At 34.7% G+C, this 25476-nt stretch overlaps 1 protein-coding gene across 2 annotated transcripts; it reads left to right on the forward strand.

Annotated features, from left to right (window-relative positions):
• The first annotated feature begins 47 nt into the window (after positions 1-47).
• GTF2H2 (general transcription factor IIH subunit 2) lies at positions 48-25263 on the forward strand. 2 transcript variants are annotated; one of them, XM_027864318.1, is made up of 16 exons: positions 48-127; positions 5225-5320; positions 5613-5690; positions 7295-7331; positions 7564-7650; positions 10029-10079; positions 10499-10553; positions 12718-12823; positions 14258-14348; positions 14492-14579; positions 15091-15198; positions 18578-18641; positions 19489-19592; positions 20406-20508; positions 22645-22684; positions 25000-25263. In XM_027864318.1, the coding sequence occupies exons 2-16, from the start codon at positions 5265-5267 to the stop codon at positions 25117-25119; spliced, it is 1188 nt and encodes a 395-aa protein (XP_027720119.1). In that variant the 5' UTR covers positions 48-127; positions 5225-5264; the 3' UTR covers positions 25120-25263. The 2 variants fall into 2 exon arrangements, with proteins under 2 accessions (XP_027720119.1, XP_027720120.1); XM_027864319.1 differs by lacking the exon at positions 48-127 and adding an exon at positions 990-1024.
• Positions 25264-25476: the final 213 nt, after the last annotated feature.

A 25476-nucleotide genomic window follows, 5' to 3' on the forward strand; every position in this document is an offset into this window, starting at 1 on the left:
CTGGCGTAGCGGGGAAGGTTTTGGGCTGAGCACTGTGCCCATGCGCACTCGGCGCCCCCCCAAGTCGTACCCAGTGGCTGTAGCCAGCCGTGCTGTTGTGGGGTCCGTCGCCTTCTCCGGCGCCGCGGTGAGTATTCTGGCCGGGGTCTGGGGAGCTCGCCAAAGGAGGGGAGCAGGAGCAAGAGGAAGAGGAGGAGGGTCTGGGAGGAGGCTGCCCCGGGCGCCGGGAGAGGGGAGGGGCCTGACCCGAGGTGGGGGGCAGGGAGAACTGTTGGAGCCCGGGGAAAGGAGGAGGAAGGAGGCGAGGCTACCGGAACCGGAAAGGGTTTGTCTGAAGGATTGGGGGGAAGAGAGGAAGCAACCGGGGCCATTTAAATCTGGGCGATGAGAGTGATCGGAGGTGGGAAGGGAAGCAGCTTCCTGGAGAGAGGAGGAGTGGATTGGGGTAGAACCCACCAGTAAGGGAAGTGAAGAGCGCTGGACTCCAGTGCTCAGCCTATGCCTGGCACCAAGGCCCCCCCCCCCACTTTTTTTTTAAGGCAATTGGGGTTAAGTGACTTGCCCAGGGTCACACAGCTAGTAAGTATCAAGTGTTTGGTCTGAGGCCGGATTTGAACTCAGGTCCTCGTGATTTCGGGGCCGGTGCTCTATCCCTTGTGCCACCTTGCTGCTCCAACTGAGGCTCTTAATAGGTGTTTATTGTAGCATTGAATGAATGGATTTGGGAATCAGAACATCTCACCTCAGACATTTACTAGCAGTGTGACCCAAGGTAAATCACTTAACCCCTTAGTCTCAATTTTCTCATCTGTGAACTGGGCACACACACCCCTTCACAAGGTTGTTGTGAGAGTCAAACGAGCTAGTATGTGTACAGCGCTTTGCAATGTTAAAGCGTTATGTAAATGCCAATTAGTATTATTGTAAACTGACTTAGTATTTCCTTTTCCACCTCTCTATGTCAACCAGCTGTTGCCGAAAACTCCTTGGCAAGTGTTCCCCCTGGTGTTGGGACCCCAAGAAGGTGAACCTTTGATAATTTGATGGATAAGAATTTTCCTGGTGTAGTGTATTGCAAAGACTTTGATATAAGAAGGTTTCATCTCTAGACCCTTAAACTTGTGGGTTTAGGCAAGTCATTTAATCTCCCTGGCCCTCATCTTACTCATCTTGCAAAATAAGAGGATTTGGAAGATGATCCCCAACTTTAGGTAGTGAGTGCGATGTTTGAGTTGGAAAGATTTGAGTTCAGATTGTGCCATTCATTGTGTGATTGGGAGCAAGTAACTTAATTTTTCTTAGTCATAGTTTCCTAATCTGTAAAATCATTTTAACTAAGATCCCTTCCATTTTTAAAAGTATGAGCCATGATCTCTTCTGGCCCTAAACATTATGCTTCTTGGAAAATCCCGAATAGTCGTTTGTTTGTTAAAGGGAAACTATTCTAGGCATTGATTTGATATTGGCAGCTTTCTGGAGAATTTAAAATTATGGATATTGCTAAAAATATCACGTAAGGTGTTGTTTTCACAAGAACTTCATTTAGGAGGATCAAACTGCTGTTCAGTCGTTTCTTCATGACCCCTTTGGCAAAGATACTGGAATGATTTGCCGTATCCTTCTCCAGCTGGCTTCCCAGATGACAGAATTAAGGCAAATGGGATGAAGTGACTTGCCGGGGGTCATGAAGCTAGTAAGTGTGTGAGTGCAAATTTAAACTCAGGAAGATGAGTCTTTCTGACTCCAGGCCTGGGTACTCTCTACAGTGTGCCACCTAGCTGCTTCCATTCTCATTACAAAACTGCTGTGGTATAGATCACAACCTGTCTATGCACATTTCTTTTCAGTATGTGTGATTATTTGTCTATCCCTTCCCTTAAATCCTACATAGAGAATCGACCTAATTCACCAGAGGCTGCTTTCTAAATAGGTCAGTGGTTCCCAGAGTGTTGACCCGGAATGGTCTGTAGTCTCTCTTCCCTCTACCAATCCCCGTGTGATAAGATGGTTAGTAGTGTTCCTCAGTTTTCTGATATTTAAAGTTTGTTTGAAGCAATGAAAATTTCAACCTTGGCTCTGGTCTCACATTCAGCTTGTTTCAGTATTTTTCATTTTGATTTTAGTACAGCAAATGTAGAAAACCAGCTGTCACCCATTATTTTCCCTGAACATATTATTGGAGCTAAATATAAATAAAATGTCAGTGTTTGGTGTCTGTGTGAATTCAGGTGTCCTTTGCAGGTGACTTATGGGGAGGGGATATCAGTGTAGTACCAGTGCACAATTTGCACTTCAGCACTGAATTCATTACTCAGATGATTATGTGGCTTTATGATCTTATGATTTGGGTGTCCATCCAATGATGTAGGTTGAATATCTGCCTGCCCATTCTGGGCAACTCTTATTCATTGTCCTAACATAAATTCCACACTGAGGGTCTACCCAGTGAGCTAGAAACTTTCGTGTCTCCTGACAGTTCAAAGGTACCAGTAGAGAACTCCTGCTTCCACTTGTCATCTTTCATCTTCACCACAAGACCAGCTTGTCTTCTCTACCTATCAAAAATTTACTGATGATATCTATTAGTCCTGCTGTTTGAAGTTTCTCATTGATTCTCTGTCCAACCTACTGGGACCCACCATTTTTATTCCTATTGCCTTCTATATTATATTCATTTTAAAGTTTCATTTGAATTGGATTGATACTGACTTTTAAGGTTAATTGGTTGCATAGGAGATAACTTATTAAAGGAAAGCCTTTTAAGTAAAGCTGCATTTTTTCTGTGTGAGTGTGGTTTTGTTTTTTTTTTTAATAATAAAGTGAGAGTTCAAATTCCTTTTACTTTTCAGTCATTTTCTGTAACAGTGGAGATGTAGAAAATCATTGCAAAGATCTGTCAGTTTTTTTCTTATGTTTTTATCAAGGATACTCTCATGTTTATGTAGATGATTTTCCTAAAATCCTGTGAAGAAAGAGACAGTGGTTATTGATGTCCTCTTGATTATCTTTCTGTGGTAATATTGGTCTTTTTTTTAAAGCTGTTCACATATTTTGATCGCTCAGTGTGTTTAAAATTGTATGACCTCCATGGGTTTCCTTTATGACATAGATGGATATATTGACTGATCCAACTTTAATTTTAAGAGCTATTTGCACTTCCTTATTTTGTGATTTATTCCAAATATTATGGTTCTGTCGGTAATGAAAATAATTTTATGCAAGAATACTGGCAAGTGTGTTGCATAATTTTCATCTGTTGTCCTTCCTATTTGATCTGTAAACACTTTTGAGGTAATCTGCTTTATTTGGGGCTTGCACCAAGCTTTCTGCAGATTTGTTTTCTCCTCCACTGCTCTTTGCTATCTTTTAAGGTTGTACTGCTTATAATCATTTTGCGTCTTTTACAGTTGTATAATGAGGTTTATATTACAAACCATTGCAGACCATGGTAGCCATGTGGGAAGTCATTGAAGGTTTTAGAGAATACCTGTACATTAGGATGATTACTCTGACAGTGATGTGTAGGATGTTTTAAAATAGGAGGAGATAGTAACCAGGAGAGAATTTTAATTATGAGAGAGAAACTAAAGAGGCAAAATTAACAGGACTTTGGCAATTGATTCTATATAGGGATGGGAGGAGAGAAAAAAGACAAAGATCGTGCCTAGATTTTGAGTCAGGCAAGTAGGAGAGGGGCAAGGTTTTTTTTTTAACTTTTTTTTCTTAAGCTTTTAAAAATCCTGAACTTAAACAGCAGATAAAAATGATGAGTTGCATGTATATCATATGACAGAAGGAAAGGATTGAACATGAAACTTAGAATCACTGTTATATAAAGCTTTGTTTTCTAAGTATATAATAAATTCAACATGTAATTTTAGAAACTGCCTGGCTTATGATTCTTTCTGGCCTTCTCATCTGTCTCTGTCTGTCTGTCTCTTTCTTAGATGGGCAGGCATGGAGCAAAGATTAAATTCTGTTTTGGACATACTGAGTTTTACAGTTGAACTGGTTGAGTTGAAGAAGATGTTTAATGGGCATTTGGAAATGCTGATCTGACTTTGGGGTCTGGAGATAGAGATCTGAGAGTTGTCTACATAGAGGTGATAATTGAAACTGATACAGTAGATTAGATCACCAAAAGAAAGAGGTTGTATAGGGAGAAGATCAAGGACAGAGCTTTAGAGCATGCCTGTGTTTTTCCAGGGTAGGGAGAAGGACAATCAAAGACTTAAGAGGAAGAGATTGAGAATTAGTTTGTGGTCAACAATATCTAAAATACAGAGACATCAAGGAATAAAGCGACCTGAAAAAAAAGTAGTGGAAAGAAGACAGTTTTCCTAATGATAGAACAGAAGCCACTTGTCAAGTGAGTGAAAAATAATGAGCAAGCAAAAGCATTGTATATATATATTCTACTTTATTAGCATCATTTGGAAAGCATTTGGAATTTGGAGTCAGAAGGCCTGTGTTCCAGGCATGGCTGTGTAACGTATAATTTGTGTGAACCTGGGCAAGTCTTTAACTCTTAGGACCACATTTTTCTCATCTGTGACATGAAATTGGCATAGATAAGGAATTTTATCCTTTTTTGTGCCATGGACTCCTCAAATAATATTTCTAAATGCCTAAAATAAAATCCATAGGATTACAGAGGAAACCAGTTATATTGAAATAAAGATGTCATTTTTCTTCCATTCACAATGTCCTTGAATCTGTCTCCTTGAAATCTATCCATGGATTCCCAGTGTAAGAACCCTTCGTCTAGATGGCCTCTAAATCTATGATCTAGAAGTTTGGCTTGAAGGAGGAGAAGAAGAGAGTGATAGCTTGAAAAGGTAGAAGAGTGAAGGGCAGGTTTTTGTTGTTTCCAGCAGGGTACCTAAGCAGGTTTGTAGCTAGAAGGGAAGAAGCCTAGGGAGAGAAGAAAATGTAGTATGCTTGAGAGAAAGTTGATGATTGACATAGCATCTCAGTGGAGATGGGATGGAGTACACAAAAGAAGGGCCCCTGTGGAAAGCAGACAGAAAGAGGAGGAAATGAAAATAGAACTTCTAAGTTGTAAAGGGAGAAAGATGACCTTATGTCGGATGGCCTCAATTTTCTCACTTAAATATGACTTACTAGGTTTTTCTCCGTGTTAATATCTTTTCCATTTGGATGGCAGATACTGTTCCGGACATTGAAAATCTACTAATAAAAATTGAATGTTTTTGTCTTACAGGGTATTTACTTTTTGATAATTGAAACTCACAGAAGGAAAAATGGATGAAGAACCTGAAAAAACAAAACGCTGGGAAGGGGGCTATGAAAGAACATGGTAAATATAATATCATCTAGTTTTGTTCTGCTTTTTTTTAATATATAAATAGTATTTTATTTTTTCCAATTACAACAATTTTCAACATTCATTTTTAAGATTTTGAGTTCCAAATTTTTTCTCTCTCCCTCCCTCCCATTCCCCTTCCTGAAGACAGAAAGCAGTCTTATTCTGTTTTTTGTTTTTTGGTTTTTTGTTTTTTTTTTTTGGTTAAAGAATCATTGTTCCTTTCAGCTTTTTTCTTTCTTTCTTCCTTCATTTCTTTTTCCTTCCAAATAATTATTGCTTTTAGGGAAATTCTTAAAGAAGATGAGTCTGGATCACTTAAAGCTACCATAGAAGACATTCTCTTCAAGGCCAAGAGAAAAAGGTAAGCCAAGGGTTTACTTAAAAAGTTTTTTTTTTTGTTTGTTTTTTGTTGAGAAAATCGGGGTTAAGTGACTTGTCAAGGGTCACACAGTTAGTAAGTGTCAAGGCCAGATTTGAACTCAGGTCCTCCTGACTCCAGGGTCAGTGCTCTATCCACTGTGCCACCTAGCAGCCCCCACTTAAAAAGTTTTCAACTAGAATCTAGTTACTAGATCATCCTTTATTGATTGCTAAGAAAACAGGAGTCTCATTGTTCCTTCCAAGACTTTGGAGTCTGTATTTTCCCTTTAAAGTGACCTTGCATAAAGCAGAATCACATGACATATCTGTAATGAAGTTTGCTACTTACTTAGATTTATTTTTTGACCCAGAAGGTGAATTTTGAAGTCCCTTTCTGCGAGGAGATAAAGAGATATTCAGAACTACGGAAGGCTTTTCTCTGAGCTCTAAGATTTTCTTCATAAAACCATTGTCCCTATGTTTGTGCTTTTTCTTTTCCTCCAGAACTCTTTTCCATTATTTTCAGCCTTTTGCAGTAACTCCTAGAATCTAAAGAAACAGTCTCCAAAGAGCTCTCTGGATGAGCTAAAAGGCTAGTTCCTGTGTTTTACTGAAGGTGACCCTTCAGTTAATAGTTAAATATAATACACTACTGAAAAGGTTATGAAAAGGGTTATACTCCAAGTGGTAAATTTTTTCAGAGGATATTAAGAAATTATTCTTAATGTTTTCTTTTTTATTCATTCTTTTAAAGCCATAACTGAACTGTTCTGGTTTGTTAACTTAAAAACATAGGAATTAGACTGTCTAGAGAATAAAATTAATTTAACTCAGATTTACTTTCTCTTTATTCTTCTGAGTTCATGGTAATGTGCTAAAGTAAGTTCCTCTTCTTGCCTCTGACTTTTTTTTTTTTAACCTCTGTTATATTTCAAAGAAGCCACCCCAGGGCCTGTTGAGTAAGAGGAAAGACCTAACGAACCTTTGAGACTAGAATGGGGATGTGGTCTAACATGACAGGGACATAATAGGAATGGTAGTTCACATTGAAATAGTACTTTTTGATCATAAAATAACTTTATGTACGTTATTTCTTTTGATTCTCATAAGAACTTTAAGTAGTACAATAGTAGATGGGTGGGTAGGTAGGTTGGTTGTACAGTATTATCCCTATTTCACAGAGAAGTGAACTGAAGCTCAAAGAGTCTGTGCCTTAGTGACTTGCCTAAGGTCACATAGCTTTTCTTCTGACATCAAATACACTATTTCTTCCTGTTATGATATTCTGTCTTCCTTTAGCATGAGAGGTCATAAAAGTGTTAACTGTATGTTATTTCATTTTTATTTTTTTGTTTTGTTTTTGGGTTTTTTTGGGGGGGGGCAATTGGGGTTAAGTGACTCGCCCAGGGTCACACAGCTAAAAAGTGTCAAGTGTTTGGTCTGAGGCCGGATTTGAACCCGGGTCCTCTTGACTTCAGGGCCTGTGCTCTATCAGTGTTATTTCATTTTTAAAATGTGGCATATTTCTTGTGGTTTCATAGTATTATGGTATTAGTAGTATGGTATTACATTGTATTCTACTGAAATACTTACCTATTTTAACAGAATATTTGAGCACCATGGACAAGTTCGACTTGGAATGGTATGTTTTTATTTGTTTTTCCCACTGTTAAAGGCATTTTGCCTATGAATGTACAGATGGTCCTGAAGGGCCTTGTAGAATTAGCAACATGGCCACAAACTTTTTAGGTTATGTTTTTGTAAAAGTACAGTTCTCATATTGTCTGTGTGTGGGTTAGTATGAGCATCAAATACCAACTTTTTTTGAAGCTAAGAATTTATTCTTAAAATTTTTCCATTATTTATTTTTGCAGATGAGACACCTTTATGTAGTTGTAGACGGATCAAGAACCATGGAAGACCAGGACTTAAAGCCTAATAGACTGACGTGCACTTTAAAGGTAAAACATCTCTAATTTAAACTGATTAAAAGACAGGGTTTTAATTGCTCAGTCTTTTTTAATAAATGTAATTTTATTGATTTATATGAATTTCATGAACTGAATTTGTGGTTAGCAGTGTTGTTAAGTAAATGTCAACCTGATTCTTTTAATCAAAAGACAAAGTTACTTTTAATTAGAACATTCAGTATTAGTTTAGAAATGTGTGGTCTTAACTTGATTGAAAGTAATTTATTATCTTAAGGAAGCCAAACATTTTCCTGGCATTACAGTTTAATTGTTTGGTTAGTAAATATTGTAATGTAATATTTAGTAACAAATGGTACATATTTGGTAATCCACAGGTGTAAAGTTAGTCAAGTCCCTTATGTAACTTATCCAGAATTCCAAATTAGTAGAGCCTCAATTAATAAGACTTTATTCATCTAAGGAAATAACCTTTGAAGAAATTCAAACACTGGAGGGCTGTATTGTGTGCTGAGAAAGAAATCAGAGGAAGTTTACCAACTTTTGAATTCACAATTTTGATTTAAACTTACAGTTATAACTGAAGAAGAGTTGATGTTACTAGCTCAAAAGTGAAGAATTTTATTAAATGTCTTGGTGTGGTCGCCTGACAGTACAAAACATTAAAAACTCTTGAGTTCATTCACAGGTTCTAATAGTGATAAAACATGTGTAGTGCTTTATCAAGTTTACAAAATGCTTTCCTCAAAATAATCCAGGGAGTGAAATAGTGTAAGCATCATCACTGCCATTTTACAGATAAGGAAACTGAGACCTGAAGAGGTGAGGTGACTTGCGTATGGTCACATACGTAAGTATATCTAGTGTTCTTTTTATTACCACACCTCCTCTCAGCAAATAATATTATTATATATCCTACTTTTTAAAACATTCATGAGTAAAATATAATGCATTTCTACTTCAAATAACCAAACAGAAGCATGTCTTACGTCAAACTTTGCCATTAAATACATAATCTATGTAGCATACTATTTGCTCTCTTTTTTTGTTTTGTTTTGTTTTGTTTCTTTTTTCTCATGGTTCCTCCATTGGTTCTTATTCTTCTTTACAAAATGACTAATGTGAAAATATGTTTAATATGAATGTGTATGTAAAGCCTTTATCAGATTGCACACTGTCTTGGAAGAGGGAAGGGGAGAAAATTTAAAACTCAAAAGCTTATGGAGGGGGCAGCTAGGTGGTGCAGTGGATAGGGCACCAGCCCTTTAGTCAGGAGGACCTGAGTTCAAATCCTACCTCAGACCAAACACTTGACACTTACTAGCTGTGTGACCCTGGGTAGGTCACTTAACCCCAATTGCCTTTAAAAAAAAAAAAAAGCTTATGAAGTGAATGTTGAAAACTAAGAAGAAATAAATAAATTTAAAAAATAAAAACAAAAAAAATACATAATCTAATTTTCTTTAAAAATTAAGATCCATATAATTTAATCTTTAGTAATTAATAGTAGACCACACAGAATCACAGAGTGGTAGAGCCTTTATTACTCTCGGAAAACGAAGACAAATGAGTCATATACTTCCAGTAGTTAAGAAATGCTTAGCTATATGTTTTGAGTAGTTAGGTTTTCTTCCTCCAATAAAATTAATTCCTATCTGTACATCAGAAGATGAATTACTTTGATTAGATGCTGCTCTGAATTTATAACATTATGCAGAGTCCAGAGGTGGGGAACTTTGGATGTGGAACATTACATTTGTTGTCAAACTCAATTGATAGATTTGTTAGTTTTCTTTTTTTCTTTCTCTTATTCTTTGCTTCAGAGGGCAGCTCTTTAAGGAGGGACATATTAATAAGATTTGATTGATATCTTTTTTTATATGTCACCAACATTTCCTAATGTATTGCTCCTGTCACCCCTATTGGAAAGCCATTCTATATAATAAAGAATTTTAAAAGAAGAAAGGGGGAAAAAGTTCTATGAAACTAACTGAATTTATCAAACGAGTCTGACTTCAGTTTTTCCATATCCTTGGTCCCCAACCACTGCAGAGAAACTGGGCCAGGCTTCCCTATTATATTTTTGCAACATTTAATTTTGGTTAAAAAAAAATTAAGGGCCTAAAATAGATTTTACAGTGTAGCTAGAAGTTATGATTTTTTTTTACATTTAGTTCTGAATATTTCAGTATTTCAAATCAACTAGAAATCTTAGAAATCATTAATGTGTGTGATTATATGGTAGTAAATGAAATAAAGAATTGGAAAAATCTGAAGAACCATATAGTGGTATATAATTCAGAATACTAGTAAAGAAAGTATAAGCATTCATCAAATTCTGTATAAGGTCTTTTGATGGGAAATATTTGTATTGTTTATTTAATATGTAAATTTTTTTTTTATTTTTACAGTTATTAGAATACTTTGTAGAGGAATATTTTGATCAGAATCCTATTAGTCAGGTATGTACCTCTGTGATAGAAAGTAAAACTGGATTGCTGTTAATATAACCAAATGTAATTGACAAATGAAATCAATTCCATATTTATCAGGTGTTTTTAGTGTCTTTTTTAAAGAATCGGATAGGGTTAAAAAAATCAATTATGAATTAGGTCATATTTTCCTGGATTAGTAAACGTCCCAAGTGTTTGCCCTGAGCTGAGCAATACAAGAAAAAAAGGCATATTAGGAATTAAGCAGTAAATCCAGTGGAATCTTATAACTGAATTAATTTTGACAAAAAATTTTTGAAGTATAATAAGCAAATGCCCACTGTGAATCATGATCTCTTGGTAATTAATTGCTTGTTTTATTTCAGTTCTTATGACAATAACAAATTTTAATATGTAAGAATAATAGAAGGTTTTGATTTATTTTTGAGATTGGGATAATCGTAACTAAGAGTAAGAGAGCTGAAAAGCTGACAGAACTCTCAGGTATGTCCTGCTTGTTATACGTTTGTATTAATCACTGCTGTTTAGATCAGGTTGTGGGCTTTGAAACATCATGAACCATACCCGTTAATCATCATTCTCTTGCATGACACTGTAGAAAGACCATTGGTCTAAGAGGCAAGAGGTTGGGATTCAAATAATAGCTCTGCTTTGTACTGGTTGTATGACCTGAGACAGGAACACCATTTGCCTAGGCTTTTCTGTACTCATCTGGAGAATGGGGAGATTAGACTATGGGACTTGTAGTATTCCTTCCAGCTTTGAAGTTCTTTGGTTCTTTATTTACCTAATCTTGGATGTTGTAATTTGTTATGTTCGTGCCCTCAATGCACCCTCGGAAACTACTTTATAACAAAATACTTAAGTGAACCTCACTTAGACTGAATTTTGCTCTTTGGTCACTGTGATAGTATAGTGACTTTAAATGCATTTTTTCAAGTTCTCTAAAATCTTGCATATATTAAAGAACTTTTAAACTACTACTATTAATGATGTTGACCAGTCAGGGAAACTGCCTAACCTTGAAATTGATTAAATTTTTTTTGTTTCTTTTTATAATTTTCCATCAGCATCTTTTGTTTTTATAATACCTACATTTCCCCTTGTATACTTTCTCTCTTGTATAACGAAGAATTTTTTTTTAGAGTAAAGGCAAAGAAGTTCAGCAGAACTGCTCAAAAATCAATTAAATATTAAATAATTTACCTTCTGAGTTAAAAGAGCACAGAAAAAATCATAAGCATTACATTTAGTTGTTATTTTTTTAAAGATTTCTTTTTACATTAAGTTACATTTAAACTGGCAAATGTTCTGATAAAAAAATACAATCAGTTCTTCTCTTTCCTTGGTAAAAAGGAGAAAAGAATAATGATGTCTTCAGAAAATTTGCAACTGAACTTCTAAATAATAGAGTCGACTCTGAATTGAATATTTATTCAGTACACAGGTTACGTAAAACCACGTTGCCTGCTGTTGAACCCTGGGCACCTTGAATGTGTGAATGGATGAAATTATGCATTATATGCAGACTCCTTTCATTGCAATTACCAGCATTTATCAGTAATGAGCTACTTTATTTGGATTAAATTCACTATTCCCTTAAATAGTAAATTTCTCTGACATAGCTGTTGTTTATTTCTGACAAAGCTTCTGTAGGACCAGTTTGGGATAGTAACTTCAGTGGCGTACACTGGTTTGTGATTGAGGAGACTTAAGTTCTAGAACTCATCTCTGGCCCTTTCACTTAACTCCTCCTGTCTTCATTTTTTAATCTATAAAACAGGTGCATAGGACTAGAATCAAAGATCCTTAATCTGGCATCCATTAATTTTTTTAAAAACTATTTTGGTAACTATGTTTCAATATAATTGATTTCATTTGTAGTTTTATGCATTTAAAGACATTATTCTGAGAAAATGTGCATAGGCTGCACCAGACTGCCAAAAAGGCCCATGACACTAAAAAGGTTAAGAGTTCCTGGTCTAGATGATTTCTAAATTTCCTTCTGGTGTGATTCTAGGAACTCTGTTACGTTAACACCTTTCATTTACATTTTTCTGAGGGGTGAAGTGTTGCAAAAGCTAGAAATGATAAAGTGACAATTTAATTGATAGAAAAATATTTATTGGATGACTTTAATACAAACCACTATTGTAGGTACTGTGGGAGATAGAAAGGCAGATCATTAATTAGTGTTAGCTAGCTTGTTTTTTTGTAATACTTGATTACCAAGGAGCCATACCTGCCCAAATGAGACTTCCTTCATCCTAAGTATCCTTAATACCTTCTCAAGGAACCACTTATTACACCTCCTCAGCATCAATTTAGGCATCAGCTAACCAGCATCAAAGTGTTAAGTATTTGTTAACACCTTGCATAGATAAGGAAAGCATCAGCTATTCAAATAGAGAATCTCTGTCCTGAACTAGTTTCAGAGTAAAAGAAAAATGGAATTTGTTGATCGTTTCTGAGGAAAGTGTTAATTGTAAGACTTTACTGTATTAGCAACATATGTACCAACATAGATATTTAGGTGGAAAATCTTAATAGGATTTCATTGTGTAACTAATGCATATGAATGTGTAGGTATGTATGTATGTATGTATGTTTGTGTATATATGTATATATAATTTCATTTACATTTTAGGAAATCCAAGGAAGCATATAGCCTCTCTCAAGAAAGCAGTAGATATGACCTGCCATGGAGAGCCATCTCTCTACAATTCCTTAAACCTGGCCATGCAGACACTAAAGTCAGTGTTTTACATGTTCTATTATTTAATTTAAATTGTTACGTTATTAAAGGAGTTAAAGTGCTAGACTGGGTCTGTAAAATTATAGTTGTAACAATATTGTTAATTGCTAGGGGAACTATAAGGGTATTTATGTTGTATAGTACTATTTGGAGGTGATATTAGAAAATATTTTTATTTCCCTCACTTTAGGTTTCTGGAGTCAAGTATCTTGTTCACTGCAAATTTTAGAGATGTGTGGATAATTATTAACCATTTTAACTGTATTTCAAAATAAATATGTTTAATGTAATAGATATTTAAAAACAATTGGTATAAGAAATTCAGTGTAAGAATTGGTGATTTGATTTCACTTTCATTGAATATAGGACAGGACTTTTCCCCTAGTGTCCTTGCCTAGAACTCATATATACCTGGCTTATCTGGCAGTCTCACCTATCTATAACAGTCCAATCTTCCATTTATCAGGAAGTAAGAAATATCCCTGAATGGCCAATCTCCTAAAGCTAAGTCCTGTATCCAGGGCATTGTGCTCTGCAGACAGCAGGCAAATAAGAAGGGTTTATTAAGGCTTTGGTGATAGGGGAAAGAACAGGACCTGGATTCAGGATCAGTCCGTCACCACCAGCTTTGTGGCCATTGCCAGGTCACTTAAGTTCTTTGGGCCTGAGTTTTCTCATTCATCAGTTGGGAATGGTAATACCTAATATACATACTAATGCCAGGTTGTTGTAACTTTCAAATAATTTCTGCAAATCACTTTCTACGCTCTAGAAATATCAGTTATTATCATTGTTACTCTTGAGTTGGAGTTACTCATGTGAATCACCTGGTCTTACTACAGAGGCATCACAGTATGGCATGTAGAATACTGGATTGAATTAGAAGGACCTGGATTTAATCTTGCTTCTAGCACTTAATTTACTAGCTGTGTGACCACTCAGAGCCTCCTTCTTCTCATTTGTAAAATGAGAATAATAACACTGTAGTACCTCAGTGGATTGTTATGAGGAAATTGCTTTGTAAGCAAAATTCTTTATAAATGTTATTACATATTGCTTTGAACATTCTTCTCATTTTAAAAACATTTCTAACAAGTGTAGTTATTTAATTTCTGAGTGTACAGCAAATTAGAAATGGCATAATCGAATAATCTAGCACATATGTAGGCCCACTGATGATATAAAATGACAGCTGAATTCAAAGTGTTAGAAAGAAAATCTTTAAGAAACAGACATTAATTTGGAACCATTTGGTGCTGGAGTGAAACAACTGAAATCACCTCAGTGTCTCCCTAAGATGTCACTATATAATGAATGCCTCATTCCTTAATGTTCCTGTAATTTTAAACTATCTATACTCTTTTAGCTGGATATAGATTATGGAAATATAATTTCCTGTTCCTAATCATAGTGTATTTTGTCTTATCTTTAGACATATGCCAGGGCACACAAGTAGAGAAGTCCTGATCATCTTTAGCAGTCTCACCACCTGTGATCCATCTAACATCTATGATCTAATCAAGGTGACGCTCATTTGCTTTAAAAGTAGAACAAAATTACAACTTGGAAGATAAACTTAGTGTTTTATATATTCTGTATATTTAACATAGCTGTTAAATGATCATCGAATATCTCTACCACTCCCTCTTTCTTGTTTCTTATGAAGAGTTTAAAGGCAGCTAAAATTAGAGTGTCTGTTATCGGCTTGTCTGCAGAAGTTCGAGTTTGCACTGTACTTGCTCGTGAAACTGGTGGTAAGTATATAGAATACTCAGCATCTCCTCCTTTAGGAAGTATAACTTCTTGAATTGCCTTATTTAAGTCATTCAACACTTGATGGCTTTTCAACTTAAGATAGCACTGTATATCTTATAGCCAAAAATACTGGCAGCCATCTTATTTTTATCATTGTTTATATAAGAGGGTATCATCCATTTGCAAAACCAAGGAACTTTTATAATCAATTGCATTTTTCAGAGAGACTGAAATAAAAAGGAAAAATTTCCGTGTTAAGTCCTTGAAAAAGATTCTTTATAACTTTGATCTTTCTAAATTATAATTTTAGCTACATTATAGCTAGCTGATGTCTATCTGGGAAAGTTATCTAAATAAAGTCTTTTTAATGATAATTTACCTTAAAGTTTTTTATTTCAAATTTTGTATTTTATGTTTTTATGGCTAAAATGACTAATGAAATTTTATAGAAACAATGTTTTGATTGTATGGTTAAAAGCGAAATTTTTTATATTTCCTCCCGATTTTTAGGAACATATCATGTTATTTTAGATGAAAGTCATTATAAAGAACTCCTTACACATCATGTTAGTCCTCCACCTGCCAGTTCAAGTTCTGAATGCTCTCTTATTCGTATGGGTAAGTTTTATTCTCAACTTCCTTTTATTTTTAAAAATAAATTTTGATCTTTTGTTTTTACATTGCCAGAATTTCTCAGTATCCCTACCCTTTCTCACAGAGCTATCCCGTATAATAAATTTTTTTAAAGAAAAAAAAAGGGAAAAGAGGGAAAAAATCAAAACCAATAAATACATGAGAAAATTCTGAAAATATGTTCAGTTTTCCAAACCAGGAGACCTCCCACTTCCATAAAGGATTGGAGTGGAGATGTCTTCTCATTTCTTCTTTGAGACATGCTTTTTCTTTGTAATTTTGCAACATTCATTTTAGATTGTTTTATTGTGGTTACTCTTTTAATTTACATTGTTGTAATTATTGTGCATATTGTTTTCTTGACGGCTTATTTCACTCTCTATTAGTTCATGTAAGTTTCTCCATGCTTCTCTGTGTTTATTATATTTGTCATCTTTTATAGCATAGTAAAAATTCCATTTCATCAATTTACCACAATTTGTTTAGCCATTCCCCAGTCAATGGATGTCTACTTTGTTTCTAGTTCTTTGCTGCTACAAAAAGTGTTGGCTATAAATATTTTGATGCATATGAGGGCTTTATATTTCCTTGGGTTATGTCCCTACTTAGTGGAATTTCTAGATCAAATCCATACCGTAGAATCTCTAGATCGAAGAGTATAGCTATTTTATTCACTTCATTTGCGGAATTCCAAATTGCTTTCCAAAGTGGTAAATTCCAAAGTGGTGGATTCCTAGTTCTACCAACAGTGTATTAGTGTGCCTACCTTCCCACAATCCCTCTAATACTGACTCTTCAAAATGAGTAATTTTTAAAATATCAGGTTTTTTTTAACAAAAGAATTAGTTTTAACTAAAAAAAATTCTTCCTTTTGATTTATTTTGTTTTTATGTCACCTTTATTTCCAAATTTATTCCTCTGTCCTCCCCTGCTCAGCAAGCCATCCCTGTAACAGATTAAAAAAGAATTATAAAAAAGTAGTTCAGCAAAGCTAAGGAAAATATCAGCTAAGTCTGACAGTATGTGCAGTGTATCCCATTCATGAGTGCATTGAAGAAGCAAGTTCTACTCTGAAGTCTTCCACGGCTGTGTTTGGTCATTATAAATATAATGTTCAGTTTCATGTATTTGTTCTTTCCATTTACATTGTTGTAGTTGTATATATTTTCCTGATTTTGATCACTTCACTCTGTATGAGTTATTGTAAGTTTTCTTATTTTTCTATATGCTTCATCTTTATTATTTCTGACAGCACGGTAATATAGCATTACAATGATGAAATAGATTTATAATGTAAAGGGAACACATTCATAGAATATTCACTTGTGACTTCACTTTCACAAAGTGATATTATATTATATCTCTCAAGTAATTCTTAAATTTAAATTTCCTGGTTTTCAGTCTTATTTGCTAAAATATTTCATTAAGAGCTTTAGTATTTTCGGTTTCCTTTATTTAAAAAATGTTAAGCATGAAAGTAGCATATTGATTTTTTAAGTACAAATTACAACTAAAATCTTAATTTGTTGTACTATACGTGAGGTTTAAAGTTTAACTTATAGAAGTATGCCTTCAAATGAAGACAGTGAAATATGAGGGAATTTTGCAGAATTTTCTAATTTCTGAGGAAATAAGTAATAATCACTTTTGATTCATCACCACTTAAAATTCACTCAGCTCAAGTGAACTTGTGAATTTATTCTGTGAATTCCTGATTGTCTTATTAGCCAAATTAGATAATTCTTTTTTTTTGTACTAACATTTTTATTTGAAGTTCTGAGTTCCAAATTCTATCCTTCCTCTCTCCCCTCCCCCTTCCCTTAAATGGTAAGCAATCAGATAAAGGTTATACACATGCAGTTACGTAAAACATTTCTATATTAGTCATTTTGTACAAGAAAACTCGAGTAAAAGAAAAACATGAAAGAAAAAGTGAAAAATAGCATGCTTCAATCTGTATTCAAACAATATCAGTTCTTCCTCTGGAAGCGGATAGTAAGCTTCATCATTAGTCCTTTGGGACTGTCTTAGATCATTATATTGCTGAGAATAGTTGTCATTAACAGTTGGTCATCTTAAAATATTGCTGTTACTGTTTACAACATTCTCCTGGGTCTGTTCATTTCACTATGTATCAGTTCATGTAAGTCCAGGTTTTTCTAAAATTATCTTGCTTTTCATTTCTTATAGCACAGTAATCTTCTATTACAGTCATATACCACAGCTTGTTTAGCCATTCCCCAATTGAAAAGCATCCCTTTGATTTCCAATTCTTAGCCACCACAAAAAGACCTACTATAAATATTTTTGTACAGATAGGTCCTTTTCCCTTTTTTTTGGATGTCTTTGGGGTACAGACCTAGCAGTGGTATTGTTGGATCAAATAGTATGCACAGTTTTATAGTTCTTTGGGCATAGTTCCAAATTGCTCTCCAAAATGGTTGGATCAGTTCACAGCTCCACCAGTGGTGCATTAGTGTCCTGCAAACTAGATAATTAAAAGAAAGGCAAACAATTTTTTGCTTGAATTACTTCAGTTATCAGTAAAGTCATCTAATATGTGTATGGTTCACTGATTATCTTTGGACATGTGAAATAAATCCCCTATATCCTTAGAGAACACGTATCACAAAATTCATATTCCAGTTCCTACTCAGCACTAGCTTTCTACTCCTGGCTGGATGCTGATATGCATACACCACCTACTTCCCTCCATATCTTCCAGAGCTACCCAGAGCTCATCTCCATTTTGACCTGTGGATCCACTATCTTCTTGGTCTGGTGACCATCTGCTGGGCCATTGCTTCCTAAAGTACTTGCAGCTTTTCCATTTTTCTTGCTCCTTAGGTCAGAATCTAAGTACCCCTTGGCTTTTTTATTTGCCTGAAATGAGTCCTTCTTTATGTGTTGTCTCCCTCATTTAGAGTGTAAGCTCCTTGAAAGCAGGGATTGTCTCATTTTGTCTGACTCTGTTTCTATTATCAGAACTTAGCATAGTGCTTGACACATGGTAAGTGCTTAATAAACACCTTTCCATTCCATTCATTTTCATCATTGGACAACTGCTTTGCCCACTTCCTTTGTTCCCACCTCATGGAATCCTGGGAGCTAGAGTTCCCCTCTTTGTGTGCAGAATTACACCTATCATCCTACTTATTTTGCCTTAAATTTTTATTCTCAACTTTATTGTAGACTCTTTTCTCATATTTAGTTACCTAGGAGATGATCTCTAGAAGGCATCTAGGAAGTAGAGAAATGAAGTTTGCTCAAACTGTCTTTGTACTGCTGTATGAAAAAATTCAGGAACTAAATCATAGAATTGTTTGATTCAGAGAAAGAAATTAAAACATTTTCTTTTTTGAAGGTTTTCCGCAGCACACCATTGCCTCTTTGTCTGATCAGGATGCTAAACCTTCTTTCAGCATGGCGTAAGTAAAGATTTAAAAATTTTGTCGTTGACAGAAATGCACATTATTTAATCCTTCATAATGTATTACAAGCAAAAGACGATGAAACTTAATGAAATGACTAGTTTAAAATAGTTTCTTGGCCAAATTGTTGATTTTGGTACTAAATACTTGGCTGCTATTGGAATTGATGTGAATAAATCCCAGAGTAGTTGAACATTAAGGATGTCAACATTTTAAAATTTCTTATCATATCAAAATGAACAGCATCATCAATTGGTCAGTGGCCAAACAAATTATAATACATATATATACATTATATAACATATAATGGGATATAATAGTGCTCTAAAACATGGTGACTACAGAGGAGCATGGGAAGACATATGAACTGATGCAAAGTGAAGTAAGTAGAGCCAGGAAAGAAAAATACACGATGACTAAATCAACATGAATGGAAAGAAAAATAATAATAAGAAACAGTCAAAACTGAATTCAGTGAAATTGTGGTGACCAAGTTTGAACCCCAAGAACTATGAAGAGTCATTTACTCCCACTTCTTTGCAGAAGTGGGGGGCTGTGGGTGTGGAATGCTACATATAATGTCAGAGTTTTTGATATGTTGATTAATTTGGCTGAACTTTTTTCCCCCTCTTTTTTATTCTTTATTACTCGGGATAGTTCTCTGGGAGAGGTGAGGGGAAAGATGCATTGGGAAATGTAGGTGATGTAAAAACAAGCTATCAATAAAATTTTATTTAAAAAAACTATATCATTTGGACACATTCACATTCATTAGTTTAATAATTATTATTCAGAAATTTCTTCATTACTTAAAAAAGTGATCATTCAAACTTTTTCCTTCAAGGCATTTGGATAGCAGTACTGAACCAGGCCTTACTTTAGGAGGGTACTTCTGTCCACAGTGTCGGGCAAAGTACTCTGAACTTCCAGTTGAATGCAAAATCTGTGGTAAGTCACCATTACTCATAATTTTACTTTATTTGCTTTGATGATCTGACTGATTGCCTTCAATCACAGGTCTGCTCTTTACTACTTGGATGACCTTGGATAAGCAAAATAAGCCTTGTGGGTCTTGGCTCCCTTATATTTTAAATGAAGAAATTGAAGTAAGGCTGCCTTGTGATTTTGGTTTAAGTAAATCTAAAAGTTCACTATTTCCTATATCTCTTGAGTTTTCTTTTGCTCAGTAGAAAGGATTCCTCTCTACCCTACTTATATAATCACTTGACTCCTGACATGTGCTATTATATATGGAGTCAAGCATTTGCCAGAGGATTATCTCAGGGAAGAACCACTGTTGACTAAAAAATTTGCTCCAATAATTCTTTTGTGCATTGATTAGAAAGTTATAGAAAAATATGCAGAGTAAAGATACCAGACATAAGAGGTAACTCTCCTGGAGCTCAAGTGTAATTTAGGTTTTGAAATGAGAGTTCCTTTCCTCTCTACCTAAGAAACTGATAGCCCTGAAAGATGGTCAAATAGAGTCCTTAATTTAAAAAAAAAGTCTTCAATTTTCTCATTCACAAAAGGAAAGTTATTATAAAGAATGGTGAGTTTTTGGCTATTGCAGATTTATTATGTACAGTTGAATGATTTTAAGCCTTATTATGATGTGTGCCCACAAATTTAAACAATGATGCGTGAAGTTGATGTTCCCAGGAATTGATAGGGAAGATCTTAGTTGAGGTTTATCAATTTCGTTTTTGGTCATTGTCCTTTATTTTCAGCATTTAACTTGTTGTTTGTTTTAAATATTAGGTTTAACATTGGTATCTGCTCCCCATCTGGCACGGTCTTATCATCATCTGTTTCCTTTGGAGTCTTTTCAAGAAATTTCCTTGGAAGAATATAATGGGGAGAGGTAAAATAGATTTATAGCTATAACATTTTGCATGTTATAATTATTTAGAAACATTGGATAGATTGTTTATTCCTAAATTGAACAAGTCAGCAAGGCTAGCCTTGGCAGGATCCCTTGTTTTGGTCTCCTGGAGATGAATGTTGTCTAAATTTTTGTGAAAGGAAAATAAGATGCTGCATGGGAACAGGATGTAGTCCAGTGGAAAGAATGCTGGATTTGGATCAGAAGGATATGAATTCAAGCCTCGGTTGATCTTGGGCATATTATGAACCTCTTTGGGTTTCATTTTCCTTATCTATGAAAAGAGAAAATTGGACCAGATGTTCTCAGGAGCCTTTCCGTGTCCCAGTTCTGATGTGGTGACTCTGGGCAAGTCACCTTTCTCCAAGATTCTACTCTTTCTTCTGCTAAATAAAGATAACAGCTGCACTAATTATCTAATCAGGTTGCATGGGGCAGGGCTTTGTGTACCTTAAAGTTCTAAATAAATGTATACTATCCTTCTTGTTGGATTACTGCTGTAATACGAGTCTCATAAAATTGAATATAGCAATTGCCAAGTCTGCTCTTCCAGACGATATATCAAAGTCATGACAATGTTGCTGTTGTGTCTTTCCATACTACATTTTATGACTTTGTGGTTAAAAACTCAATAATTTTGACTAATTATGGGGAATGTCAGTCTGAATTTGAGAGTATTTTAAAAGAAACTTAGCTTTATTATTTTCAGAAATGTCTATAGAATGAACAAAAAGAATTCAAGTCCTGGTTAGTAGAGGTTCTGCTTTAAAGAATAGGTAAGATTTCAATTAAACAATTAAATGTTTGTTAAGTACGTACTATGTACAGAATACTATGCTAGGTTCTGAGAAAATGCAAAGTTTAGATAAGAATCATTTGTTGCTAGTACAGGAAATTCTTAGCCTAATAAGAGTTAAGTTGTTCTAATCCTTCCAAATCTAGGCACAGACATGGTGGCTCCTCCTACTTTCTATGTACTGCTCATAGGGCATGTCAGTGGAAAAAGAACTGGTGCCTTTCTTAGGCTGATTTTCAGCATCACCTGCCTTTTTTCCTACCCCTACACAGTTACTGCTGCACTTCTTTATTTGTGCTAACACTGGTACTCCTGGAGACTTTTTTGATTGAATGAATCAATAAATTTCACTCATACCCTCTTACTTCTGGAATCAAATATAAGTCCCTGCTGCTTGACATTTAAGACTTTTCCTTTATAACTCAGCCCTAACACACCTTTCTAGCCTTAATTACATGAACTCTACAGGCCAGTCAAGCTGGCCTTTTTTCCTATTCCTCACCACTACTGCACCATCTCTCTTTTCTGTGTCTTTGTACTGACTGTCACCTGTGCCTGGAACACACTCCTTCCTCATACCATCTGTTAGAATCCCTGGCCTCCTTCAAGGCCCAGCTTGGACTCCACCTTCTTTATGTGTGCATGCCCTCCCCCCATTTACTATTTCTTTTCACTTTTCTTCCCTTTTGTGTGTCTTTTGTATGTATATTCTAATTGATTCTCCTGTTAGAATGTGGGCTTCTTAGGAGCAGAAACTATTTTTTCTTTTGTCTTTGTACTCCTAGGTCCTGGCACAGTACCTGGCATACAGTAGATACTAAATAATTCTTATGGCTTGATTGACTGGGTGAATTAATTATAGAGACTACTAGGTGGTTCAGTGGATAGCATTGGACCTGGAGTCAAAGACAGGTTCAAATTTCACCACGGACATTTAATAGCTGTATGACCCTGTGCAGATCACTTGTCTTCTGTCTCAGTTTTCTCATTTGGAAAATGGGGATAATAATAGCACTCAACTGTTGTTGCAAAGGTAAAATGATATATTTGTGAAGCATTTTGCAAACCTTAAAGAACAACATGAATGCTTTTATTTTTATTTATTGACTGACCCTAATGTGTCATTTATGTCTTTATTCTAAAAGTGAAGTGCAATAAAATCTGGAGGATCTCAATTTATTATAATTTATTGTATTTTTCTGGCACTATTTCTAGTGGTTAGAATTTTGCCTTGATAGAACTTAGTAGAAAATGTTATTTTGGAGGTAATTATATTTTTAAAAAGTAATTAAGAATATTTCTTTTTTTTATCCCCCCAGATTTTGTCAGGGCTGCCTAGGGGAATTAAAAGATCAACATGTAAGTTTACTTGGCTTGTAATTACCAAGAAATCTTTAATGCTTCTCTTAGGAAGAGTACTAGGAAAGCTTTTAAAGGATAAAGAAGTGCTTAAGGACCAGACTGCTATCCAGCTAGCTCCCAGAACTAATGATTCATTCCTCAGCATACATCAGGTCATAATTAGGAGATGGAAAGTTCAGAGGTTAAACTCTCACTGAAGGCTCTCTAGCTATTTCTCCACATTTCTCCTGAAGTAATGCCTGATCATTTTTATAAGGGAAGCTCATATCTGGGATTTCTATTTATTATGTCAGTTTAAAGTGGCACTAGGAAGAGGATGAAGAAAATAAAAAGTTTGTTACTTTTGAAAGTTCAATGAGCTTTCCTTGCATAACATTTGACTATTTAGTATGGTAGAATTCTTCAGTTACTTTTTAAAGATGGGACTAAAATTTCACAAGTTGTCTCAAACGTTTAATTGTTTTGAATTTACACTCCCAGTATTTTCTAATTATGCTATTAAGTAATTTGTATAAGCTTCCTTTGTATTTAATTTGTAAGATTTAAGTCTCTACTTCATAATACATATTAGAACTCTATTATAAAATTATTTAAAGTTATAAATAGAGGAGTTTAATTAATAGTATTCCCCAGTGCTATTCAGACTATGTGCTTTTAAAATTCTGAGGCTCTGTGAAGTAATCTAAGGGCCCCCAGAGAAAAATATACTAGTAGCAGATAAGAATGTCTAACCTAACCATCTTTTTTGCTCTGTGTCAGCCAAGGACAATGGATGAGGTTATCTGATATAGGCTACCATCACAGATTGGTAAAAATCAATCACATGACTGCAGTATTGGTTTTCTTAGTGATAAGATTCATTCATTGAATGAATACACCTATTATGGTAGAAATGTAGGCCTTATGAAATAATAAGTGTACTTGTAGTCTTAGATTTTTGGCTATGCCATTTTTTGTACTAATTTTCATTTTGTATAATTGGGCAAAATTGGAGAGAGGTATATACACACACACACACACACACACACACACACATTCAGTTTGAGGGGAACAGAAAAAACGTTTTCACAATAAAAACTTTGGTGTTTAAACAAACATGTATGAATCTAGTTTGATTATTTAAGAAACAGATATGACAGCAGTGATCACTAATTTAGGTTCACATCAATGGTCTTGATTTTTAGTTTATACTATTATCAAATTTGGAAAAATGGTTTCATGGTTTGGACAGAATTTCAAAGCCAATTTATAAAATAAACATAACTGCAGAAAAAAACCACTGAATTTCTTTTTATGAGCTTTATTATTTGTTATTCTTATTTGTATATCACTCATTTTTGGACATTCTTATCTTTTCCCTTGTAACAGAAAAATATTTAAGCAACAACAGTCAATACATTAATTCAGTTTGACATTGTATGTAATGTTCTGCCCTGTGGTCCCCTGCCTCTCTGCCATAGAAGGGGTAGATATAATAAACACTGAATTTAGAAACAAGACACTCATTTTTTTAAAAAATCATATTATTGATACCTTTTTTTATGTCATCTAAATTCCCACTGTATCCCCCTCCCAGAGAGCCATCCCTTATAATAAAGAATAAAAAAGAGATGAAGAAAGTTTAGCAAAATCAAAGGCTGATATTCTATCCAATGTTCCATATCCACATTTCCCTACCTTTGCAAAGAAGCAGGGGAAGAAAGAGAGAAAGATAAGATACTCATTTTTAAAATGAAAATGTGATCAGCTGAAACAATCCTTTTCTGAATTCATAACTAGCACCTAAACTGCAAAATACTGGCTTGTAAGTAAAGAGGAAGTGAAAATTATTGCACAGTGCTTTCTGGATGAGTTATTGCAATCAGTATTTCTCCCAGTTATAAAACACTTACTGATAACAAACAGTTCCCATCACTAAGTATATTTTGGTAATAGTTTTGGAATAAAATTGATTTGAAAGTATAATGTTTTTAAAATTTTTTTTGAAAAATCAGCCTTATTTTGTTTGTTACCATTTTAGTAGGAAACATTTTTAAAAATCATTAAAAAATTTTTACAGCAAGAATTCTAAAAATTTTGTTTCATCATTGCAAAAAATGTAACTATCATTGTTATAAAATGAATGAGTTAAATAGGGGAATGATTAATAAATAAAAAGAGTGAAATAACTAATGCCCTAAAGTCACTTCTAAAAGTGACTCTTAGCTATTTCTGCATAATGTATCTCTTAAATTCTTGTGTTAGACTTAACATTTGAAAATTAATCTTAACTTTTTTTTTCTCTCTGCCCTTCCTTCCACTCTCTATCGCAGGTTTATATTTGCACTGTGTGCCAAAATGTATTCTGTGTGGACTGTGATTTGTTTATTCACGACTCTTTGCATTGCTGTCCTGGTTGTATTCATAAGAATCCACCTCCTTCTGGTGTGTGACATCATCCTTTCCTACATATTCTGTTTCTTCATGAAAAGAAAACTACAGCCTATTTATAGGGTAACTTGAGAAGTAGCTCTGAGATGGATTGTAGTAAAATGTGAAGAACAATTTGAAAATAAAGTAATAGTTTTTTAATAAAATGTTTTGTGTTCAGAAATTTTGATATTTTTAATAAATTTTTACTTGTTATATAATTTCTGTATCTCAGTTTTGCTCCATTTAAATTAATTTCATATGCTTTCTTTTCATATGCTCTTTTGAGTATGCTCAAAAGAGCATACTCACTACAGGCTCACTAGCCTGTATGCTCCATTAACCTTAGTCTAAGGGTAGAAGTTTCAAGGTGGCAAAAT

This window comes from Vombatus ursinus, unplaced genomic scaffold, assembly GCF_900497805.2.
Source record: "Vombatus ursinus unplaced genomic scaffold, bare-nosed wombat genome assembly UNPS02014774.1, whole genome shotgun sequence".
NCBI classification, from domain to species: Eukaryota; Metazoa; Chordata; class Mammalia; order Diprotodontia; family Vombatidae; genus Vombatus; species Vombatus ursinus.

Coding starts and splice junctions, on each gene's coding strand:
- GTF2H2 (XM_027864318.1), top strand. CDS start 5,265: ATGGATGAAGAACCTGAAAAAACAAAACGCTGGGAAGGGGGCTATGAA. Junction 10,554..12,717: donor AAAGCTGACAGAACTCTCAG/GTATGTCCTGCT, acceptor TTTACATTTTAG/GAAATCCAAGGAAGCATATA. Junction 12,824..14,257: donor CTGGCCATGCAGACACTAAA/GTCAGTGTTTTA, acceptor TCTTATCTTTAG/ACATATGCCAGGGCACACAA.